This window comes from Typopeltis vanoorti, chromosome 15 (assembly GCF_054136105.1).
Source record: "Typopeltis vanoorti isolate ZY-2024b chromosome 15, IOZ_Tvanoo_1.0, whole genome shotgun sequence".
NCBI lineage: Eukaryota > Metazoa > Arthropoda > Arachnida > Uropygi > Thelyphonidae > Typopeltis > Typopeltis vanoorti.
The window spans coordinates 71603617-71625361 of record NC_143563.1 but is presented as its reverse complement, the minus strand read 5'-3'; the positions used below and the strand labels follow the sequence as shown (position 1 = coordinate 71625361).

At 35.4% G+C, this 21745-nt stretch overlaps 1 protein-coding gene across 5 annotated transcripts in view; it reads left to right on the top strand.

Moving 5' to 3' along the window:
- Rlip (Ral interacting protein) overlaps nucleotides 1–21745 on the top strand; it is a 188607-nt gene that overhangs the window by 130097 nt on the left and 36765 nt on the right. For all 5 annotated transcript variants that reach the window (XM_090404629.1, XM_090404628.1, XM_090404633.1 and 2 more), the window contains 2 exons: nucleotides 15586–15787; nucleotides 20794–21096. In XM_090404629.1, coding sequence (XP_090260755.1) covers nucleotides 15586–15787; nucleotides 20794–21096 — 505 coding nt within the window. The remainder of the gene's footprint in view (nucleotides 1–15585; nucleotides 15788–20793; nucleotides 21097–21745) is intronic.

Below are 21745 nucleotides of genomic sequence, written 5' to 3'. Positions count from 1 at the left end.
CAAATAACCTAGTAGCAGTGTGAATTTTATATGGACCGAAGGCATAAAAGGAGCTGAAATTCATTCTAGAACATCAAATTCATTTTGCGAGAATTTGTAAAAAGATAGAACCGTTCAGAAGTTATGGAATGTTACTTAGGGTGACCAAGTGCCTTGGTGGCAGGTGATGACATTATCATTATGGCTACAAGTAGTTATATAAAAACAGGCATATCATTGCAGATAAACTTTTATGCATGTATAATGTCAATGTTATTTCTATGTATTCCTTATATATACTGTATATATAGATGGATGGATTTGGGATGTACACATTGTTCAGACCCACTCAGAAAAGACCTATGGTACAGCAGCACTATATGTATGAGTAATAAGGGTAAGAAGAAAGAAGGAATCTGTTGATTGCATTTCTTGAATAGATAAGAGTTATATCTTTGGGAAAGACACAGAGTAAGAGAGGCTGTTTCTTTCTTCCAGACTGTTAATTAATGGAATGAAAGAGAAGGAAGACTTGGTTCAGCAAGTTTGCTGCTAAATTGTAAGTGGATGTTGAATGGCAGCTGATCTCATTATTAACAGTTTGGAAGAAAGAGGAGAAATGATGGTAGTCTGTTCTGCACAACATTGTCCATATCCAAATACCCTAGAAGAAACACAGGGTAAAAATGAGAGTGCATGAAGCAATCTGTGAGAGATAGTCATTGATTAATCCAGTTGCTCTCTTCTGTACAATATCAATTTTAGAGACATTTTGGATGCACCATCCCAGCTGTGTGTGTATTATTCTGTGGTTGGATGGATTTGGGATTTATTCCTGAATTGTTAGAAATTGAACACGCAAGAAGTAGTGTCTTGATCAGAAAGTACACCTAGTTGTTGGAGGCTAAACAATCTATGGCTGAGGATATTTACGTCTGAAAGAAATGACTGGTGGTGTAAGTAAATTTGAGATGTGAAATCTGATTGTGTTTGGAGATCTGAGTATTATCAAAAGTAAGGGGAAGTAATGTGAGAAATGAGGCAGGACCGTATGTTTTTTATCATTAAAATTCACAAGACTACCTTCTTATCTTGTTTTTGTCTCCATAATTTTTACACAATAAAAGTTTACAAAGAGGGGGTGCTTAAGGGTCCAAGCTGTATAACTGAGAGGACACCTCCACATAGCCTTTAAAGGAATGCGGAGAACCGACTAGGGCTTCTGACCTAATGTCCAATCCTCACCTTCTCATGGTATACTCTGTTGGGTATCTACTTGGATACTGAACGAACGAGGATGGGCTGGCAATTTGGGATTTAGCCGACCAAATTGTATTCTTATTTAAACCAAAATAAAAAATGATGGTACGACATGACAAAATTTCAAGCCGGCTGGGGCGTCACCTGGTTAAACAAGGCCCCCGTTGTTTTCGCCAGGGAAATAGGGTGAACAGCAAAAAGTCAGCTACTGAAACAAATCTGAAAACACACCCCAACTCAACATCACCAGAGTTAAAGATCGGTACTATCAACATAAGAAGCCTGAATGGCAAAGAAATGGAGCTACCTGAGGTATTAGATAAGTACCAGATCGACATAATAGGGGTGACTGAAACAAAAAAAGACCAAAACTGGTGAGATCTTTCTGAGCAATAAATACAAAATGTTATATTCAGGCAATGACAATCAAGGAAAAGAAGGAGTAGCCATAGTATTTAACACAAAATACAAGGCTAATCTTCATGAATGGCAGGCGGTCTCAAGTAGAGTGATGTGGGCAAATATGAGAATGGGTAACTGGACAAGAGACTTATTTGTGCCTATGGTCCCACAGAAGGTTCTACTAAGGTAGAAGTGGAGGAATTTTTTGAGGCTTTAGAAAAAGCAACTGACACAATGAAAAAGGAAAAGTTGGTCCTTGTTGGAGATCTAAATAGCAGAGTAGGAAATGATTGTCAGACATACAAAAATATTTTGGGAAAATTTGGAGAAAAGAGCAAAGCTAATAATAATGGCAAATATCTGTTGGATTTCTGCTCAGGACATGGACTGGTTATTACTAACACCATGTTCCAACGTAAAAATGTGCACAAATTCACATGGAGAGAAGAGGCAAGGAACAAGAAAAGTCTCATTGACTATGTTATTGTTGATAGTGATGTTTTCTACCTGGTGCAGGACACCAGAGTGTACAGAGGATTTGAAATTGGAAGTGATCACTATTTAGTCTTGAGCAGGATAAAATTGAATTTCATATTGAAAAGAATAACATCTAAGAAAGTTTTAAAACAAATAAAAGTTGAGCAGCTCTCAGATGTGAACTGTAGACTAAAATACACAAAGATTATTAAAGAAAATATAAAAGAGTTTGAGAACAGGAATCACACCTTGGAGATTCGGTGGCAAGCCTTGAAGAAAGCCATGATTGATTCAGCTAGAGAGGTATGTAGTGAAGTTGTCTGCAAGGATAGAAAAATTAGAACTCCATGGCGGACACAGGAAGTTAAAGGAGCAGTGAAGGAAAAGAAGAAAGCATATCAAAAGTTCCTGGCAAATAAGTCAGCTTGTGCTCTTAGAGAATACAGAGACAAATGCAAGAATGCTAAACACTGTGTAAAACTAGCTAAACGAAAGTCATGGGAACACTTTGGCAAGAATATAGAAAATAAATATCAAGAGGGTGGCAAAATATTCTGGAGGTTGTTGAAGAAGCTTTGGAACAGAGGAAACAGTGCTGTAAAAGGAGTTAGAGATGATAAAGGTGACATGAAAACAGAAGAAAAAGATATCCTTGGAGTAATTACTTTGAAAAACTGCTAAATGAAACAAGCAGTGATGACAGCACAGTAGTAAAAAACACTGACCAGGTATGCAGTTAGGAATACATATCCATACTTGAAGTAGAAAAAAAGCCATCAAAGGGTTAAAATGTGAAAAGACAGCAGGAGTAAATGATATTCGACCAGAAATGCTGAAGTATGGTGGTATAAAAGTCTTACAGTGGCTGCACTGCATAGTTCAGAAAGCCTGGACAGAGGGACGAATTCCCGATGATTGGAGTAGAGCTCTCATAGTACCCATATATAAAAAGGGAAATAAAACTGAATGTGATAATTACAGAGGTATTTCCCTACTAAGTGTTGCTATCAAGATCTATGCAAGTATACTTGAGAAACGATTGAGAAGAATTGTGGAAGAAAAGCTGGGTGAAGAACAAGCTGGATTCAGGCCAAATAGAGGTTGTCAGGATCAGATCTTCACTTTACGACAAATAGTTGAGAAAGCATGGGAATATAACAAAGATCTGTATTTAAGTTTTGTCGATCTGAAAAAGGCATATGACAAGGTGCTAAGAGATAAGCTATTCAATATGCTACAGTTATATGGTGTCAATGGGGCATTATATCAAGCAATACTTAGTTTTATTTGAGTTGTAAGTCAGCAGTTAGAATTGAAGGAAGTACAGGAAGATGGTTTAATGTTAAATCTGGTGTGATACAAGGATGTACATTATCCCTTCTGTTATTCATTATCTATATAGATCACAATCTGAAGGAAAGTGGTATTAAACATGATATCAAAATTGGAGATGTTAATGTCAGCACTTTGCTTTATGCAGATGATGTTATACTTCTAAATAAATCTGCTACAAGTCTGCAAGATTCTCTGACTAAATTGAATAACTGTCGTAATAGATATGGTATGAAGGTCAGCAATAAAAAGACAATGAAAATAGGTAGAATCATTGAAAATGTCAACTGTGTTGTGAATGGAGAACCTGTGGAACAAGTAAAACATTTCAGCTACTTAGGCACAATTTTTACTGAAGATGGTAAATTAAATATGGAAATAGACAACAAAATCAACAAACCTGGTAAGTCAATTGAATAAATTCATATGGAATAAGAGAGAAATTGGTCGGAACAGTAAATTAGCTGTATAACAAGACAGTGTTCAAACCAGTTTTAACTTATGGATGTGAGAGCTGGCTCAGAAGTAAAACACTTGACCAATGACTGGAGTCCGCAGATATGAGAGTCCTGAGAAAGATTAGAGGCGTGAATAGATGGCATCAATGGCAATATCATATTAAAAACAAGGATATTAGGAAAGAACTTGACATTGTCAGCATCCAGGAATGCGTTAGCAGAGCTAATCTCAGGTGGTATGGTCACTTAAATAGAATGGGAGAGGAAAGATTAGCAAAACAAGTGTTCTCTGCCAGGTTAGCAGGAAAACGACCAAGAGGAAGACCAAGATATAGGTGGATTGATAAGGTACAAAGTGCCTTAGACGATAGAAATATATGATCTGATAATGTTGGAGTCATGACAAGTAACAGACTGATTTGGAGGAAAATTGTAGATAGGGAGTTAGTAATGATGTAATTTTTTCATGTAGTACTATCATATCCTGTATACCCCTTGAGGGTACTTGGCAGGAATTTGATGATGAAGTTTACAAAGTTATCTTCATTCCACTAAAGAATAGCAGAGGGGTCAGAGTTTAGCATAAACTGAAAGATCTTCAGGCTTCTAATGGTTGGGTACCTGAAAGTTTATTAAATGGGAAAAGGAGTGGAGTGTACTGTCATCAGCAAAACTATTAATAGGACTTGAAGTCAATGAGAGAAAATCATTTATGTATAAGCAGAAGAAAGTGGGTGAAACTTCAGTCCTTGGGTATTCCTGCTGGGTAAATCTACGAAAACCATTTATCATGATACATAGTGAGTGACCAGAGAGGAAGCCGACACTCAGTTACAAAGGATTGAAGACAGCCTATAGGGAGTTTGTTGAACAGGCGTCTGTGTCAGACCTGCTCAGGTGCCCTAGAAATATGGACAAAAGGCTTCTATGGCTTTTGCCCAAAGCTGAAGAGTAGCTATGGATCAGCAGATTTCCAGGGACCTTGAATGAAGAGCAGTTGGATGATATTTTGTTGTCTGACTATTTAGGATGTGGTGATACACTTCTTTCCATGCTGTAGGATAGATGCTAGTTGAGTAAGAAACATTAAAGAATCATATAGGATTGGTTAATTCTAGGATAAAGTTTTAAGCAAAATAGGGGATGCCATCAGAACTTATTGATGCCCAAGTTATTTGCAATACTTTTGATTTCCTTCTGACTAGTGGTTGCATGGGATAAGCAGCCCTTGATAAAGTGTGTGTGTGTGGGGGGGGTGCTTTGCATTGTCATTTATGCAAGGGTTGGAGGAGAAAAGGGATGCTAGTAAATCAGCTTTATGTTTGGGTTGGTATAATGGTACCATCTGGATGTGAAAGCAGTGGAAACATGAATGGGCAATTCATGTTTCCAGTGTGCAGGAGGCAGGTTTGCAGCATAGGCTTAGTGTGATACTTGAATTTTGGGCTCAAGTCACTTGTGATATGCTGAATTTTTCTTTCTTGGACAGTCATGGTCAAATGTTACACTTGCTTATGGGGGGAACCATAGATAGTAGGCAAATATTTTGGGTGGAATGGGGGAATGAAGGCCTTCATTCCAGGAAGATTTTTTTCTGTTATTTGGTCTGAGCAGGTGGTTGGATCTGGAGTACAGAAATAGCAGTTACACCATAGAAAAGAGCAGTAGAAGTCTTAGTAATCATGCCATTTTGTATTCTTGTGATGAAAAAGAACACAAGACTATGAATGGCTGAGTGAAGTATGTTTCATAGAGAAGGAAACTTGGAGGAGGTTGTGGTGTAAGTTACCAAGAGGAGGACTGACATTTACATTGCTTTTAGAAGGAAAGCTTGCTAAGGTGAGATGTAGGGTGTTTGCTGGATGGTGATGATTACCTGGTATTCTGGTGGGTGATGGGTTATCTCTGCGTGGTCATTGCTAATGGCAAATGCCTTGGCATCACTGCTTATTTGATTGGTGAAATTAGAGAAAGGGGAACCAGTTTCAGTTGTAGGTATTGAAGTCTCTGAGGAAGATGACTTCACTATTTGGGTATTTTGACTACATAAAACCAAGCTTTAGAAATAGATAGTTAAAGCTTCACAGTTTGGAAGGCAGATGAATGCATTATGGTTTAGTATCATCACGTTCATTTCTAGTGGTCTGAAAGCAAACCTTTGAGTTGGAGTAGATGAAACAGGGAGAACTTGAGGTTTTGTATTCTGACTGAATGCAGAAACACCGTGCTTGTGGTATAAGGCATTGTCTGAGATGTAGTTTGGGCAGTTGAGATGGGTGGTAGTTATCAAGGTCATCAGTTGAGGTTTTGTTAGGAATGATAGGTCTGGTTTTGGATGACTGTAACTGGTGGTGGTGCACTTAATTAATGTTGCTGTTAAGGCTGTGAATGTTGATAAAGTAAAGTGGATATGGAACTTTTGTAAGAATTTTTCATAATCGATTGCATTTTGATTAATTTTGTGCATGATGAGTACTTTAGTATTCAAGAGAGGAAACTAAAGCATTTGGAGACAAGCTAGTTGTAGCACAAACACTGTGAAAATAGGTGGTTTTCACAGTGTTCTTGTCCTGAAACTATGCTATTACTTTAGGTGAAATTGGAGCGTCACTGTTTTTAGTATGAAATGGAAGCATGCAATTTCTCCAAAGTTCAAGAAATTCAGGCAGTAGTCTGCAGAGAAAACTGAATTATATTCTGGGTTACTGGGTTACTTTTTATGCACTTTAATGATTTTAAAGAATTCACAGTAAATGCCTAAAAATATGGTGAGTCATTGTATAATGAGTTGGAGTCAGACATTTGTATAAAATTTAGGTTTCACAATACTTGTCCCTGTACAATTGTTGTTATTGCCGAAAAATATGAATTGCAAGACTTCTTTCATTGCAGTCAAAATCTTCCACCATGTAATTTTCATCTTTTTTTGGACCAGGAGTTCCTCACTGATGAAGAGAGCATGGAATCACTCACATTTGTAGCTGAATGCAGTCTTTTTTTTTTTTTTTTTTGCTGATGGAATTAAAATCAGCAACTCACTAGAAACTCATGTGTTGAAAAAAAACTTCGTTGCTTTAATAAAATTTTATAAAGAAGTTGGCATGTCTTTTCTATCACTTTTAAAACCATCAGTGTTTGCTGAGTGCATTTGTAATGCTGAAACAATACTATCATCTAGATTTGTTGCAGTCAGTTTTTTTTTTTTTTTTTGAAACATCACATTTCCCTTTCTCATTGAAACTGCTCCATTAACCTTTGCTATTTTGTTATTTGACTTTGTCATCATCATTATCATATTCCTGATATGAGCCCTCATAGTTATAAGATATTATGATAGTACTACAAGAAAAGTTTACATCATTTTAACTTCCCGTGAACAGTTTTCCTCTAAATTATTGTTATCTGTCAGGACTTCAATAATGTCAAATGTTATATTTCACTTTTTTAAGGCACTTCATATTGTATCAGTCCATCTGGGTCTTTTTCCTGCCATTTTGCAACAACAAACACTTGTTTTGCTAACTTCTCTCTCATTCTGTTTAAGTGACCCTACCAGCTCTGCTCACACATTCCTCAATGCTAAAAATGTAAAGTTAATTCCTAATAACTTCATTTTTAATATGATTCTGTCATTGATGTTATATGTTCACTCCCAAAATAATTTTTGTAAGAATTCTCACATCTGTGCTCTCCAGGCTTTGATTAACTGTTTTATTTTTAACCCAGCTCTCATATTCATTAGTTAAAATTAGTTTGAGCACACTAAATAACTAGTTTGGTGTTTTGGCTAATTACTCTCTTATTCCATATTAATTTATTCATTTGACTTTCTACCATACTACCCCTAATTCTGTTGTCTATTTCCATATTTAATTTACCGTCTTTGCTAAAAAATTGTGCCTAAATAGCTGAAATGTTTTACTTGTTCTGTAGATTTCCCTAGTAAGGATGCAGTTGATGCCTTCAATGTTCCTGCCTGTTTTCATAGTTTGTCTTTTTATTGCTGATTTTCATACCAAATTTATTACAGCAGTTGTTCAATTTAGTTAGGCAATCCTGCAAACTTATACTGGATTTATTTCAAAGTATAACATTATCTTTATAAAGTAAAGAGCTGAGATATACATCTCAGCTCTTTATCTAAATTTCTGATGGTCCTGGCATTCATAAATAAACATGGCAGTTGACTTTTAGGTTTATAACCAATTTACCCATGCTACTTGTTTATGATTTCTCCACACCCACCTATACCTAATCACCATTATTATCACTTACCCATATATCTTCAGACTCAACTACCCTTTATATCCCATTGCTTACTGACAGTCACTATACACTAGTATTTTGGCTTGATACTGATTAATATTACATTCATGTTACACTTTAATAGAACAATAACAGACAGAGAGAAATAATTAAACAACAGGTTTAATCAATATAATCAATTCCAGTGGTTATAATTGAAAAAAAAAAAAAAAAAATCTGTTCAGAGACCGAACCACTTATAAACTGTTGGATTATGATCCTACCAAGTCTCAGAAAAAAAAACAAAACAAAAAACTCAAACCTTTTAGTTTCCCCCCCCCCCCCCCCAGATATACACTTTGCCAAAATTCATAAATCTGGTCACCCTACAGCAAACTCTTTAATATCACTTAACGGCCATACTTCTTATATAAAAATTACACACCTTTCAAATCTTTAATCCAGAATTTAGTTTTAAACAATAACAATATCATGATGAGCTTTGATGTTGCCTCCTTATTTATAAATATTCCCCTCTCTGACACTAAATTACTGCATGTTCTAAATGCTCTCTTGCCATGACATTATTGATCTTTTTAATTTTGTTATTCATACTGGTTACTTCTCCTGGAAGGGCACCGTATATAAACAGATAGAAGGTACTTCCATGGGCTTTCCCCTCTCTCTCCCTCTCTCTGGCCTATTTCTATATGGAGCAGTTTGAAAAACATGCTCTTGATACTGCCAGTCTGAAACCTTCTATTTGGTTAAGATATACTGATGATGTGTTCTCTATTTGGAACATGGCTCAGACACATTAGACTCTTTTCTTCTGCACCTCAACAGTCAACATCCCAGAATCTCTATTGAAAAAGAAAAAAAACAACAGCTTACCATTTTTAGATACTCTAATCATACATCTGCCCAGTGGTACCCTTTCATTCTCAGTTTACAGAAAACCCACCCACACTGGCAGATACATTACATAAACGTTCCCACCCTTCTCAACAATAGGGGGTTATCAAAACCCTTGCTAACAGAGCCTCCAACCTCTGTTCCACCTAAGCTTCCCTTACAGCAGAACTTGCTTTGATTCACCAATGGTTACAATGCCAAAAAAAAACTACAAATTATCTCTCCCTTCCACCTTCTCACATCCATCTCAGCAGAAAGACTACAGTAATGCCATTACTATTCACTATATCTGTGGCACTTCAGAAAAAATATCCAGAACTTTAAAGAAATATAATGTCTACACTGCTTTCATACCTCATTTGAAGCTGGCTTCCCTTCTCCACTCTTCTAAGGATCCATTCCCTTCTCTATTCCAGGTGTTTACAAGGTTCCTTGTTCTGCAACTGATATTATAGTCAGACTAGGAGATCTGCTAACATATGCCTAGAAAAATCCAAAAAATACATCCACCACTGTAACTATGATCAGTCAAGTGTATGCCTTTGGATAACTTGTGCAGAATCAGATGGAAGAAAAACCACCATATTCCATCACAGCAAATACAAAACTAAAAGACTTTTTAGAATCTGTAGCAGACTTAAAAATCCAACCTAATCTTAATAAATATGTTGTATTAAACTTCCCAAAATTTAGGAAACTCTGATTCTTAGGCCACCCACCCAACATCTAAGGCTAGTCAACAGTACCCATAGAGGACGTCCCTCATAGGACTTTAGTCTTAATTTATTCCAATCTCATTTCTTCCACTTATTGTTTCTTGTGTGTTATTACAATTTTAACATTGTATTCCTGATGATGTCTCTGACTGAGATGAAATATTGGAAACAATTAAACCTATTGTTTAATTATTGCCCTGTGCTATTATTATTCCATTAAAGTGTAACATGAATACCTACACACAACATTCACTACTGCTTCCCACATCTGCACTCCTTATACTGTCTGTCTACCCTGACTCCCCTCCTATTTCCCTGTCCATCCTGTGCTCGTGTTTTTTTCATCTCTCTCATATTACTACTGTTTCCATTAACAAGTTCTTCAGTCTCACTTCCACTCTCCTAATTTTTCACTTCACCTTTTACTATCCTTTGATCACTTGCTCACTTGTTGCACTTCCTTGTTGCAACAGTCTCTCCAGTTGATCACACCAAATGACACACTCACATCCTTGCATCCATTTACATGCAGTCTGTCACATTTGTACAAATCCATCTTTGCCCTCAGATGCAGCCCACATATTGACAAACTACACTCCTTTCTCCTCACATGGCTCTGTCAACATACCATTCATGATTCTTGCTTTTCATCTCAACTCATCCTCATATCTTGGCAACATATACTGACATCTTTTCTTAGCACACTGTTATCTTTCACTCTCCTCAATAACTGCCTGATATCCATCCTCACATTCTCCTTATATCCAACCAAATCATTTGTTCACACAACCACCACCATATTCTCTTGCTCTTTTATTTCTCTTATCCAAAACATCAATTGTCTTGCTCATCTTCCCTCCTGGAAACCAGACCTTGTGGATCCATGTGAAACCATCACCACGCCTTTAATAATGGAATCCACATACATCGATACTCTCAAGTCATTCATTCATCACCTCTTTTTCTCTACTTTCCTTCATTCTATCATTTTGCACTCCTTCATTCCTATCCACCAAATGTATAATCTCAGTGTGCACATTCTACATCTCATTTGTCATTTTTCATAAATTTGTTGTTTTGTTATTCCTTCATTTCACTTCTACATTCTCACTCACTTTCATTTCCTCATTTCTACTTTCTTTTACTTCCACAGTTGCTTTTGTTCCATCATTCATATAGTCTTTTGCACCTGCAATTATGCTAGATTTTATTCCTTTAATTTGCTTTGCATTCACCGTTAACCTGTAGTCCATCCAAATATCATACTTTCTGCAGACCTACCTTTTCCCATCTCCTGTTCAGTCTCTCTACAAACACATCCTCTACATTCCGCCACACATACATGCTGCACTCCCATTCTTGAAAAATCTGTGTTGTTAATTACATCTGATCTACAACTACATTAGATTTTTGCACTGCACAGCATGCAGATCTCATTTGTACTGTTATTTTGTCTAATGCAAAAATATTTAATAAAGAACATCAATAACAAACCAACAAAGCTCCACAGTTACACGGATATGTTAAGCTATCAAAAATAAACAAAATTTTACTAAAATGCAATCCATATTGCCATTTACTACACAAAATAATACTGAACTTTTCCAGGCCTGTTTCCCAACAGCCTGGCATCTAGCAACTCTCTAATGGACTCCTTTAGCAAGGTTTCTGAATTATCTAACCATAAGCCCACCTATAGTATTAAGGGAGTGTGGATTTATAACTTTTTTTTGGATGATGGGATTCACATTTAAAAAAAAAACTTATTTTAGGCCTTTTCAGTTCTAGAAATATGTTATACAGTCAACTCTTAGTATAATAAACTACCAAAAAGAAATCCTAGCCACAATTTCATGGCATCAATTCCTGCCTAAAGGAGATTAGCTATAATGAAAATCATTAACTTAACAAATTGTTACCTTGGTCCCTGTAAGTTCTCTACATCAGGAAGTGACTATCATGTATTAGCTACAAGATACCTTTTTAATGATACTATTATATAGTAGTTATTATTTACTGTTATTTTAATTTTGATTAAACATAGTTCCCCTAACTAATAACTGCATTAGACATGCTTCACAAATGCTGTTAGAATCCTAATTTCCATTTAATTCAGTTAGTTGAGCATATAATGAGAACAGTCTTTCACTGACTGTCAGTGGCTTCAGAATTAAATTTCTATGGTCAGAATAGTTTTTTGCATTCACTGCTGTGCTCTCTCTCTCATAAGCTTGTGCATAACTGCCAAGACTGAGGATGATTTTTCCCACACTTTCTTACTGAACTTCAGTTGACCTCTCACACCTCTATCTTTCATAATTTTTGTCAGGTTTAACATCACCTTTTTCCCCATGACTATCGTTCTTTTAATTTTATCTTCACATTTACCATCATTTTTTATTCTGGAACCCCAGTAAATCATAACTTTCAATGATTTCTATTTTATCTCCCTCTATTATAAATTCGTTTTAATTGCCAGAAGCCATCACCTATGTTTTGCCGATGTTTAAATTAAGCCTGGCTTTGTTATTTTCCATCTTAATCAATGCAATCAACAGCTCCAGATCTTCCTTAGTTTCTGCTAAGAGGGTTGTATCATCTGCATATTTTTGATTATTTTCCTGCCACCAGTCTTAATTCCAGCTGGATCTTTGTCTAAATCAGCCATTCTCATAGCATATTCACTATAAATATTCAAAAGGTAGGGCAATGGCATACAACCCTGCTATATCCCTTTTTCTGCTCAAACACGGTCTGTTTCTCCAAAGACTGTTTTTACTGAAGCTTCTTGGTTGTCATATCATACAGCTCTCTTATCAAGAGAATTAGATCTTCAGGTATTCCCATTGATCCCATTACAATCCACAGTCTGTTGTGATCCACACTATCAAAAGCTTTCTTATAATCAATAAAACAAATTAATACTTCCTTCTGAAATTCTCTTGTTCTTTCCATAATCCATCTCATGTTGGCTATTTGGTCTCTAATTCCTCTACCTCTCCTAAAGCCTGCCTGTTCTTATGGCATTTTTCTATTACATATGGCTCCAACCTTTGTTGAATCACTTTCAGCATAACTTTACTTGCATGTGAAATTAAAGCAATAATTCTATAATTGTCACAATCTCTGGCATTTGATTTTTTTGGGGGGGTATTGGGATGAATGCTGATTTTTCCAATCTCTAGGCCAGTATATTTTCTTCCAAACCTGTTGACAGATTTCAGCCTAATTTATAAATTAAACTTTGTCATAGGTATGTATGTATGTACAGGAGAAAACATAGCATATATAGGGTTTGGTACTATCCACTATGGGTCTTGAAACTCCATGGATAAGGGGGAATACTGTATGTGTAGAAATTAGCAGAAATCTGTGTTTTACTTAGAAGTGTTTCATTTTTGCTAGACATTAAAAATATTTGAGATGTTTGCAGTGTAGCTTTTCTTCAAGGACTCAGTGAGGGAGATCACATATTACCTGCACCAGCTGCCATGTCTGTTATTGAACTCATTCACACTTGCACTCACCATATCCAGTGGCAATCCATTCAGGCACCCCCAATCCAATAGCATGGATTGGGGGGGGGGTGCTGACAGACAGACTCCAAGACAGACAGTCTGTCTTAGAGTATCTTCGGGTTCTATACTTGGACCACTATTTAATTTGTCTGTTAATGATAGAGGGAAAGATTTAAGGGAGATATTCTTCAATTGTTTGCTGATTATGCAAAACTGAGGAGGGCAGTAGTTGATAAAGGTGACATAGATATCCTGCAGGATATCTACATAAATCAGCATTGTTGACTAAGGATAATGGTTGTCAATTTAACGTTGCAAAATGTAAGGTTACACTTTGGGTTGAAAAGGTTAAATACTGTATATCACATTGATGAGGCTGGATTGCAGGAAATTGATGAGACTTGGGGATAATGGCAAACAAAGAGTTGAAGTTCAGATGACATTTTGCAAAAGTTGGTAATAGCTCAAAGGATTACTTGGATGTTGAAAAAAACAATAGGAGGTTATTGTCCCCTCTTTATAAAACTGATTTAGCTGTATCTTGACTACTGTGCACAGATTTGGCCACATGGGTTTCTTAGGGATCAGAAGTTGATGGAGAGGATTCAGAGATGAGTGACCAAGCTGGTGACAAGTCTGTGGAATGCTTCCTATGAGGATAGGAAGTTCATTGCATCAATTCCTGACTAAAGGAGATTAGCTATAATGAAAATCATTAACTTAACAAACTGTTACCATGGCAATATCTGTAATAATAATAATAGGTTGATGGGGTGTGTGTGGGTTGCGAAGTTGAGTTGATAAGCAGAAAAGAGGGGACATGATAGAAACTCATAAGTTATTAAAAAGGCTCTATAAGTCAACTCAAAGGATACTTTTCAACAGATGACAAATAGAGATCATCCCTAGAAGTTATGTAAAAGTGTGGTTAGTAAGGGTTTGTGGACTAGATTTTTTTGCTTGGAGAGTGGTGAGCAAGTGGAATGGATTGCCAGAATTAGTTAATGAGTGTCCTGGCAGTGAATAAATTTAAGGAGAGATATGATAGGTGTTGTTTGCATAAAGATTAATGTGGGTCTCCTACAGTGAGTTTTCTGACTCCGTGGCAATATCTGTAATAATAATGAACTTATAGTCATGTTTTTGAATCAACTCAATATTGGAGATGATAAATGTTTGCTGCATTGCAATGCTAAGGATCATCAACAATACAGTAATCATGAAGAATCTACTATGTGCCAGAGCATGGTCTCTCTATTCTGTTAAAGGTGTAGGTGTTTTTTATGTTGCAGCAGCCTAATTTTAAATCATTCATAAGCATTGTGACATTTATGCTTCAGTTGGAAAGATTTTGATGAGGAATCTTTATAAAGAATTTTCTTAGCTGAAGTTGAATTAGCCTGTTTCACACAAAGGCTATTATACAAGATTTTCCTCCTCTCCCACTCAAAAACATACATTTTTTTCTTCCATCAAAACAGGACAATTGGCTTTATGCACATTAACAGACAATACATTGGCTCATAGCTTTCATTGCTTTGCTGGAATTCAAATAAAATCAGCCCAGTTAAATCATCACAGTCCAGCTTTCCTCATAACTTCAGTGTTTAAGTGCTACATTGCAAGAAAAATTTTCATTGCATTTGGATTGCTTGTACAGTCAGATTACATCTTCTTCAGACATCTCTCTTACTGGAAATATAGCTTCTGTTTATATAGCTCCTTGAGTGTATAAGGCTGGTCTTTAAACAAAAAATTAAATTTCTTTTATTACAGTTGCATCTTTACTTATAAAAATGAAAAAAAAATTACACCACTTATCAGGTGACTGATATTAATTTTTGAACATTGTCCTGTTAACATTATATAATCATAAGAGTGTACAGTTATATAGATGTTATTGTGAAGTCTGTCAGTGATTACCAGAAAATATAAACCCCAAATGTGTTTGTTAAATAGGTAGTTTGATGGTGAGTTTCCTAGTGCATTATCAGATCCTTGATTTTCTGGTATTATAAGATGACACAGGTCCTCTGAATCTCAGAGTACACCATATCCTATGATAATTAGAGTTGGTAATGTTCCTTGTGGTGTATATATTCTTCTTATAGTTATATCATTAACCAGCTGTTGTCCAAAGATGTTCTGAAATTGATGCTTTTAGTTCATAGTGTTTTTTTTTATTATTATTTATTTTATTATATATATTTTTTAAAATCTGTAGTCTGTTATTGGTCAAATGAAAACATCCTAATTTATTTTTTAAAATGTTGGATCCTGTAGGTATGCACCACCACTCCAGCCAGAAACTTCTCGGTTATCTTTAGAGCTTCCAGATTCTCCATTACTTCTTGAGGAAGAGCTTGGGAAGCAAGAAAATTTACTAAATCAACTGCATGCTGAATTGAATACAGGATTAAGAGATAAACACAAAGAAGAACAGTTATGGGAAGTTCAGCGAGTGGTTACACAGCTTAAGCGCAAAGTATGTTTAATGGTCCTAGATTTAAAAAAAAAAATTTTTTTTTTTCAGATGTGAAAGTAATTTGAATGAATATAATAAGAGGATAATGTAAAGTAACAATTGTCCCGCGTTATGCATTACTTGACCGAGTGCCAAATTGATGTTTTGGAGATTAGTGTGCCATCTGACGTATAATGATGTAACCTACCTATAAAAAAATCGAGACTGACAGGAGTCTATATTTTCACAGTTTTCTTTCAAAGAACTAAATGCCAAACAGAATACGTTCCTAAGAAAATTTTACAAAACACGATTTTTTTCCAAAAACATCAATTTGGGCCAATTGTTAGCACTGATTATTTAAAGTATTAAAAGGGAAGATGACATGGCATGCAACACTTGGCTATTTATATTTTAATATTGAAATATCTCATTTTCTTTTCCAAATGGCGAATGTTATCTTTGTTTTATTTTGTTTTTGGTTGTCTTTGTCACACACACTAATGATTTAGCTTACTAGTATACTGACGCTACCTTATATGTAAGCATATAAGGTAGTGTTTTTTCAAAGTATTTTACTTTGCTCTTTAAGGAATTAATGGAGTTTTCAGATTAAAGGAGTGTGAAATTGGAATGCTTCGAAAAACATAAATTAAAGATGCCAAAAAGTTATATTCTTGATTTTATCCTTTATCTAAGAATAAGCAAACAAAGTTTGCACCTGAAGTCCCTTCACAACTGGATTACTTGTATATAGAATATGAAGTCATTAGCCTCTATATAAATAGAGGCTAATGACTTCACATCAATTGCCTTAGCATAATGTAATGCACATATCCTTACAGACATGTATAATGCTATGCATTATGGGAAGGATACCACTACCTCGACTCATTTCAACCTTTATTGAGGTCTAATCAGTTGGAGCCAGAAGTGACCAAGACCAAGGTTGAAGTAATGCAGAAGTCATATTTCCATATACAAGTAGTCAAAAGGTGTCATACCTTATTACTAAAATATTCTGGATTAGAGATAGATGTTGAATAAGTAATAAGGTGTGACATTATTACAGTTGAATATCCTTGAGAAAATCAAAGATATTCAAATACAAGAATCGTATTTGTTAGTCAGCTGTGACATTGTTTCCCTCTTTACCAACATCCTATTATCTGACACTGTTAATTTACTATATGATGATTACCCTCCTGATATTGTAAAGATTTTTGAATTTGTTATACAATCAGGATATTTCAGCTGGAAAAACAAGATCTATAGACAGGTTGAAGGTACTGCCATGGGTAGCCCTCTGTCTCCACCTTTGGCAAACTATTTTTTGAACCATCTGGAAGATACCTTCTTCTCATCCATTCATTCCCAACCCCCCTCATCGGTTTCATTATGTTGATGATGTCTTTGCTGTTTGGCCTCATTCTGAATATGAACTTACCACTTTCCTACATCAGATCAATAGCCTTCACCCACGCATTCAATTCACCATGGAAAAAGAAAAGGCTGGTAGTTTACCATTCTTGGACATCCTTCTTACACGCACAGCCTCCGGTAATTTATCAACCAGTGTTTATCAAAAACCTACCTTTACTGGCAGATACATTCATCAAAGTTTGTTCATCACACCTCTCAAAAAAATTGGTGTTATCAAGTCTTTAATTAATAGGGCACATAAGGTGTGCTTCTCTCCCTCAAGTTTACAACAAGAACTTCTCACTATCAAAACATTAATGGAATTTAATGGTTACAACCCTAATCAAATCCAGCAGATAATCGACTGCTATGTTCCAGTGCCTCAGGATTCTTCAACAGACCGCAGGGTTATAATCCCTTATGTTTCTGGCATCTCGGAACTGATTGGTAGAATTTTGAAGAAGTATCATCTCATTCCCCCATATTTTCCGATCAGCAAAATTTCTCATCTGTCGCCATCTACAAAAGACAAACTGTCACCTCTGTCATTAGCTGCCATTTACCAGATACCATTTAGATTTAATCTAACGTACTTTGGGCAAACAGGCTGTTCTGTGGTAAAAAGAATTAATGAACATCATTATTATATCAAATACATGAAACCTTAAAAGTCTGGTCTGGCACAATATAGTATTGACACTAAACACGGTATCCAGTGGAATGAAGCTCATCTTCTCCATAGAAGCAGGTTTAAATATGAACACCTTTTCAAAGAAAATTGCGAAGCCCTTTTAAATCACCAAATCTGAATCGGAACAATTCTCTCTCTCTCTCCCTCCCAAAAGTTTGGGAGATTCTTATGTTATCTAACCATCAAAAATAGTCTTTAATAAATAATATTTTTAATTATATTATTTATCAATATTAATTTCTAGTACACAGCAACAGTTTTTAATTGGTAAACCACCAACTGCCGTTTGTACTTTGTATTCCCGTTTCCTTTGATTTGCTTCTACACACTGATAATGTACTGTTATATTCAGTACAAAATATCTATACTTTCATTTCATTAAGGTTAATTACTGTGGTTCCCATGTAATTTATTGTTTAAAACAATTTTAATCATGGTTACAATTTGGTATTTACTAGGAAAAAACTTACTTCCTCTGAGGAAATTCTGCCAGAAAAAGTGTTCTCTTGAAATGGTTTTAGCAGTGCACTCAACTGGTACAGGTCAGAGTTTTGGGAAATATGTAAGCAAAGTTGTCAGACTACAAAATGTTTTTGTGAAAAGAAATGTTTTGTACAATTCAAAATGCCATTATAATTCATTTGCAAATAAAGAAACACCTGCTTCTTTTCACATTATTTACATTAATATATTATTTTTACTATGTACGTTTTTCATTAGACTGGAGACCACAGATATGAGAATCCTGAGAAAGATTAAGGGGCTGAACAGATGGCATCAATCAGTATCATATTAAAAACAAGGCTATCAGGAAAGAACTTGACATTGTTAGCATTCAGGAATGTGTAGCAGAGCTAATCTCATGTGGTATGGCCACTTAAACAGAATGGGAGAGGAAAGACTAGCCAAACAAGTGTTTATTGCCAGGATGGCAGGAAAAAGACTCAGAGGAAGACCAAGATGTAGGCAGATTGATACAGTAAAAAGTGCCTTAGAAGACAGAAATATAAGATCTGATAATATTGGAATGTTGACAGATAATAGGCTAATCTGGAGGAAAATTGTTGAAAGGAAGTTAGTAATAATGTAACTTTTCATGTGGTACTATCATAAGATCCTGTCAGGAATTTGATGATGTTGCTGGCCTGGTTGGTCTAGTGGTTAGCATATCTGCTCTCCAGCCAAAAGGCTGTGGGTTCAAATCCCGCCGTAGGTGGATGTTTGCGATTGTCTGTTAAAATACTAGTAGTGGTGGTGGGTGGTAGATGTCGTTGGTGCAGTTGCAGTTCGTTGTAGTTGGTGGATTGAGTGCTGGAGACAGAGCTGAAGAGTAGGTGCCCTCCGTCGATGAGTCTTTGGACTCCCTGGAGGTGTCAAGTAATAATAATGTTTTTCATTTATATTCACCAGACAAAATAAGTTTAGGATAGTGAAAATCGTGTTTTTTATTTAGGAATGTAACAGCCCATTGCAACCTTTATTTTTTAAATACAGCTACTAAAACTACATCTAAAACTACTTATTCTATAAAATATCTTAGTATTTCATAAATTACTTAAATAAAGTATGAAATAAAATTCTAATTTCATACACAAACAAAAATGACCTGGTATGCTATAGAATAATCAAATTATATACTTTAACAGTGATTATATACTTTAATGTGATTAAAGTTATTTTTACTCAGTGGTATTGTCCCATTTATCTCTTATAATAAATGCTGTTTCAAAAACAGCATTTATTATAATATGCACATTCAAAAAACATGCCCTCCTTTACTGTTATTATTAGAGACCTCCAGGGAGTCAAGAACTGATTGAGAGAGACCACACATCACCCACACTAGTTGTCATAACTTGAAGTGGTGAGTAGATCTCACCACTTTAACAGGCAAACTGTTCCACTCAGTCATTGATCTATAAGAGAAAAATCTAGCTCTGATTCTTTTTTTTAATCACACACAAACTTGACTTCCATAGATACCCCCCCCCCTTGTCCTCTCCCTACCTTGCATATAACAAAAAATTTCATGAACTGATATCCTATAACACCTTTTCATGTAATAAAATAGGTCTGGTTCACACAAGAAGCATAGTAATACATGTAAATTTCTACATATATATATATATTTTATATAACTCTGACTTACGAAAAGTTTTTGCTAACCTATCTTACATTTGTACCGTAGGTGGGCTAAGGATTTTTTTTATTAATTTTACATATTTATTTTGTACATAGTTTGGAGCCCTGCTTCCGAGACCAAACATGAAACTTTTTCAAGCTGCTTAAGGCCTCCAATAAGTGGGATGGTGGTCTCACACTAGGCAATAAAATTCATCTCCCACTTAAAGACAATCATAAACATTTATGCAGTAGCAGGATTTGAAACCAGAGCCTGTTGGTTGGAGAACAGATACACTGATTACTCAGCCAACCAAACCAGCAGATAATAGCAGAGAATTTTGACATTAGTCTCTACATAATTTGGTACTAAATATAGTAATTCTCATGGAAAGGCTTAGACGTTGGTTATGCATTTTTACTAAATAGCTTAAGGAAATTACAACGTATACTAGGATATACATTAAAATAAATTTTAAAACACTTATATTTCAGCAATCTCATGTTGCCATTTTCACAGGAACTTAAAAACAAGACACATTCACGCAAGCACAACAAACATTGTTGTACTTGCGTGCACGTGTCTTGTTTTTAAGTTCCTGTGAAAATGGCAATGTGACATTGCCGAAATATTGGAAGTGTCTTAAAATTTATTTTAATGTATATCCTAGTATACATTGTAATTTCCTTAAGCTATTTAGTAAAAATAATGAATATAATAAATTTTTTCTTTGATTCTTTTTACTGGAAAAGTAAAATTATTTAATAAATCTTTTCCTTCTAACCATTATAGCTAAGGTTCCTAAGACAAGTACAGGATACTTCTAAAGTTGGAGGTGGGGAATCTCAAGTCGTATCAAAACCTGAAGGAGATGATTTCCATGTTGATACACGTTTACAACAGCCACAGCCAGTAGAAGAAAGTGCAGAATCAAAAATAACTGAAGTCAGAATGGGAGATGGAGACCACGACCAAGAAGAAGAATGTAGTGAAAATAAAACTCCTGTGGAAACTATACAGGAGACATCAGATACTTGTATTTATGAACAGGATGAAATGGAGAAAACGGATGAGCCAGATAGCACTGATGCCAAGGTAATTCTGTTTCTAATTAATAATTATTTGATTTTAATATATATTTATATATAGTAAATTCTAGTTACAGTTGACTCTCTCTCTATAACAAACACCACCACCACAGGGAATTCTCTCATTATAACAAACTGCTCAAGTCTCAGCCATAAAAACTCCTTAACTACAATGCCATTGTAATTGAAATTCGCTATAACAAACTAACATTTCTGCATAGCATTATACATGTCCACAAGGAGATGTGCTTTGCATTATGGGAGATACTAAGACAAGGTGATGAGAGCTTGGTCCACCTTCCACAAGTTGCCTTAGTCCTGAAGATACTTCAGGTGCAAACTTTGTTTGTTTACACTTGGATAAAGGATTAAACTAAATTTATTTCAATATACTTTTTCTTTGCACCCTGCAAGTTTTTTTGCTGTGATGAGAGTTAACTGTAATATGGACCTAATTTTTTTGCCAAATAAATATAGTTTTCATAGTGAATGAAAGTGTACAGAAGCACAGCCACTTTTTAGCATGAACTCTGAAAAAGTTCTAGTTCCTATATTAACCGCACTCATTATTGCAAACATTTCGGAATTCACTAATTAATATTATTATTATTATACAGGTATCTCCATGGAGTCAGAAAACTCATTGTGGGAAATCC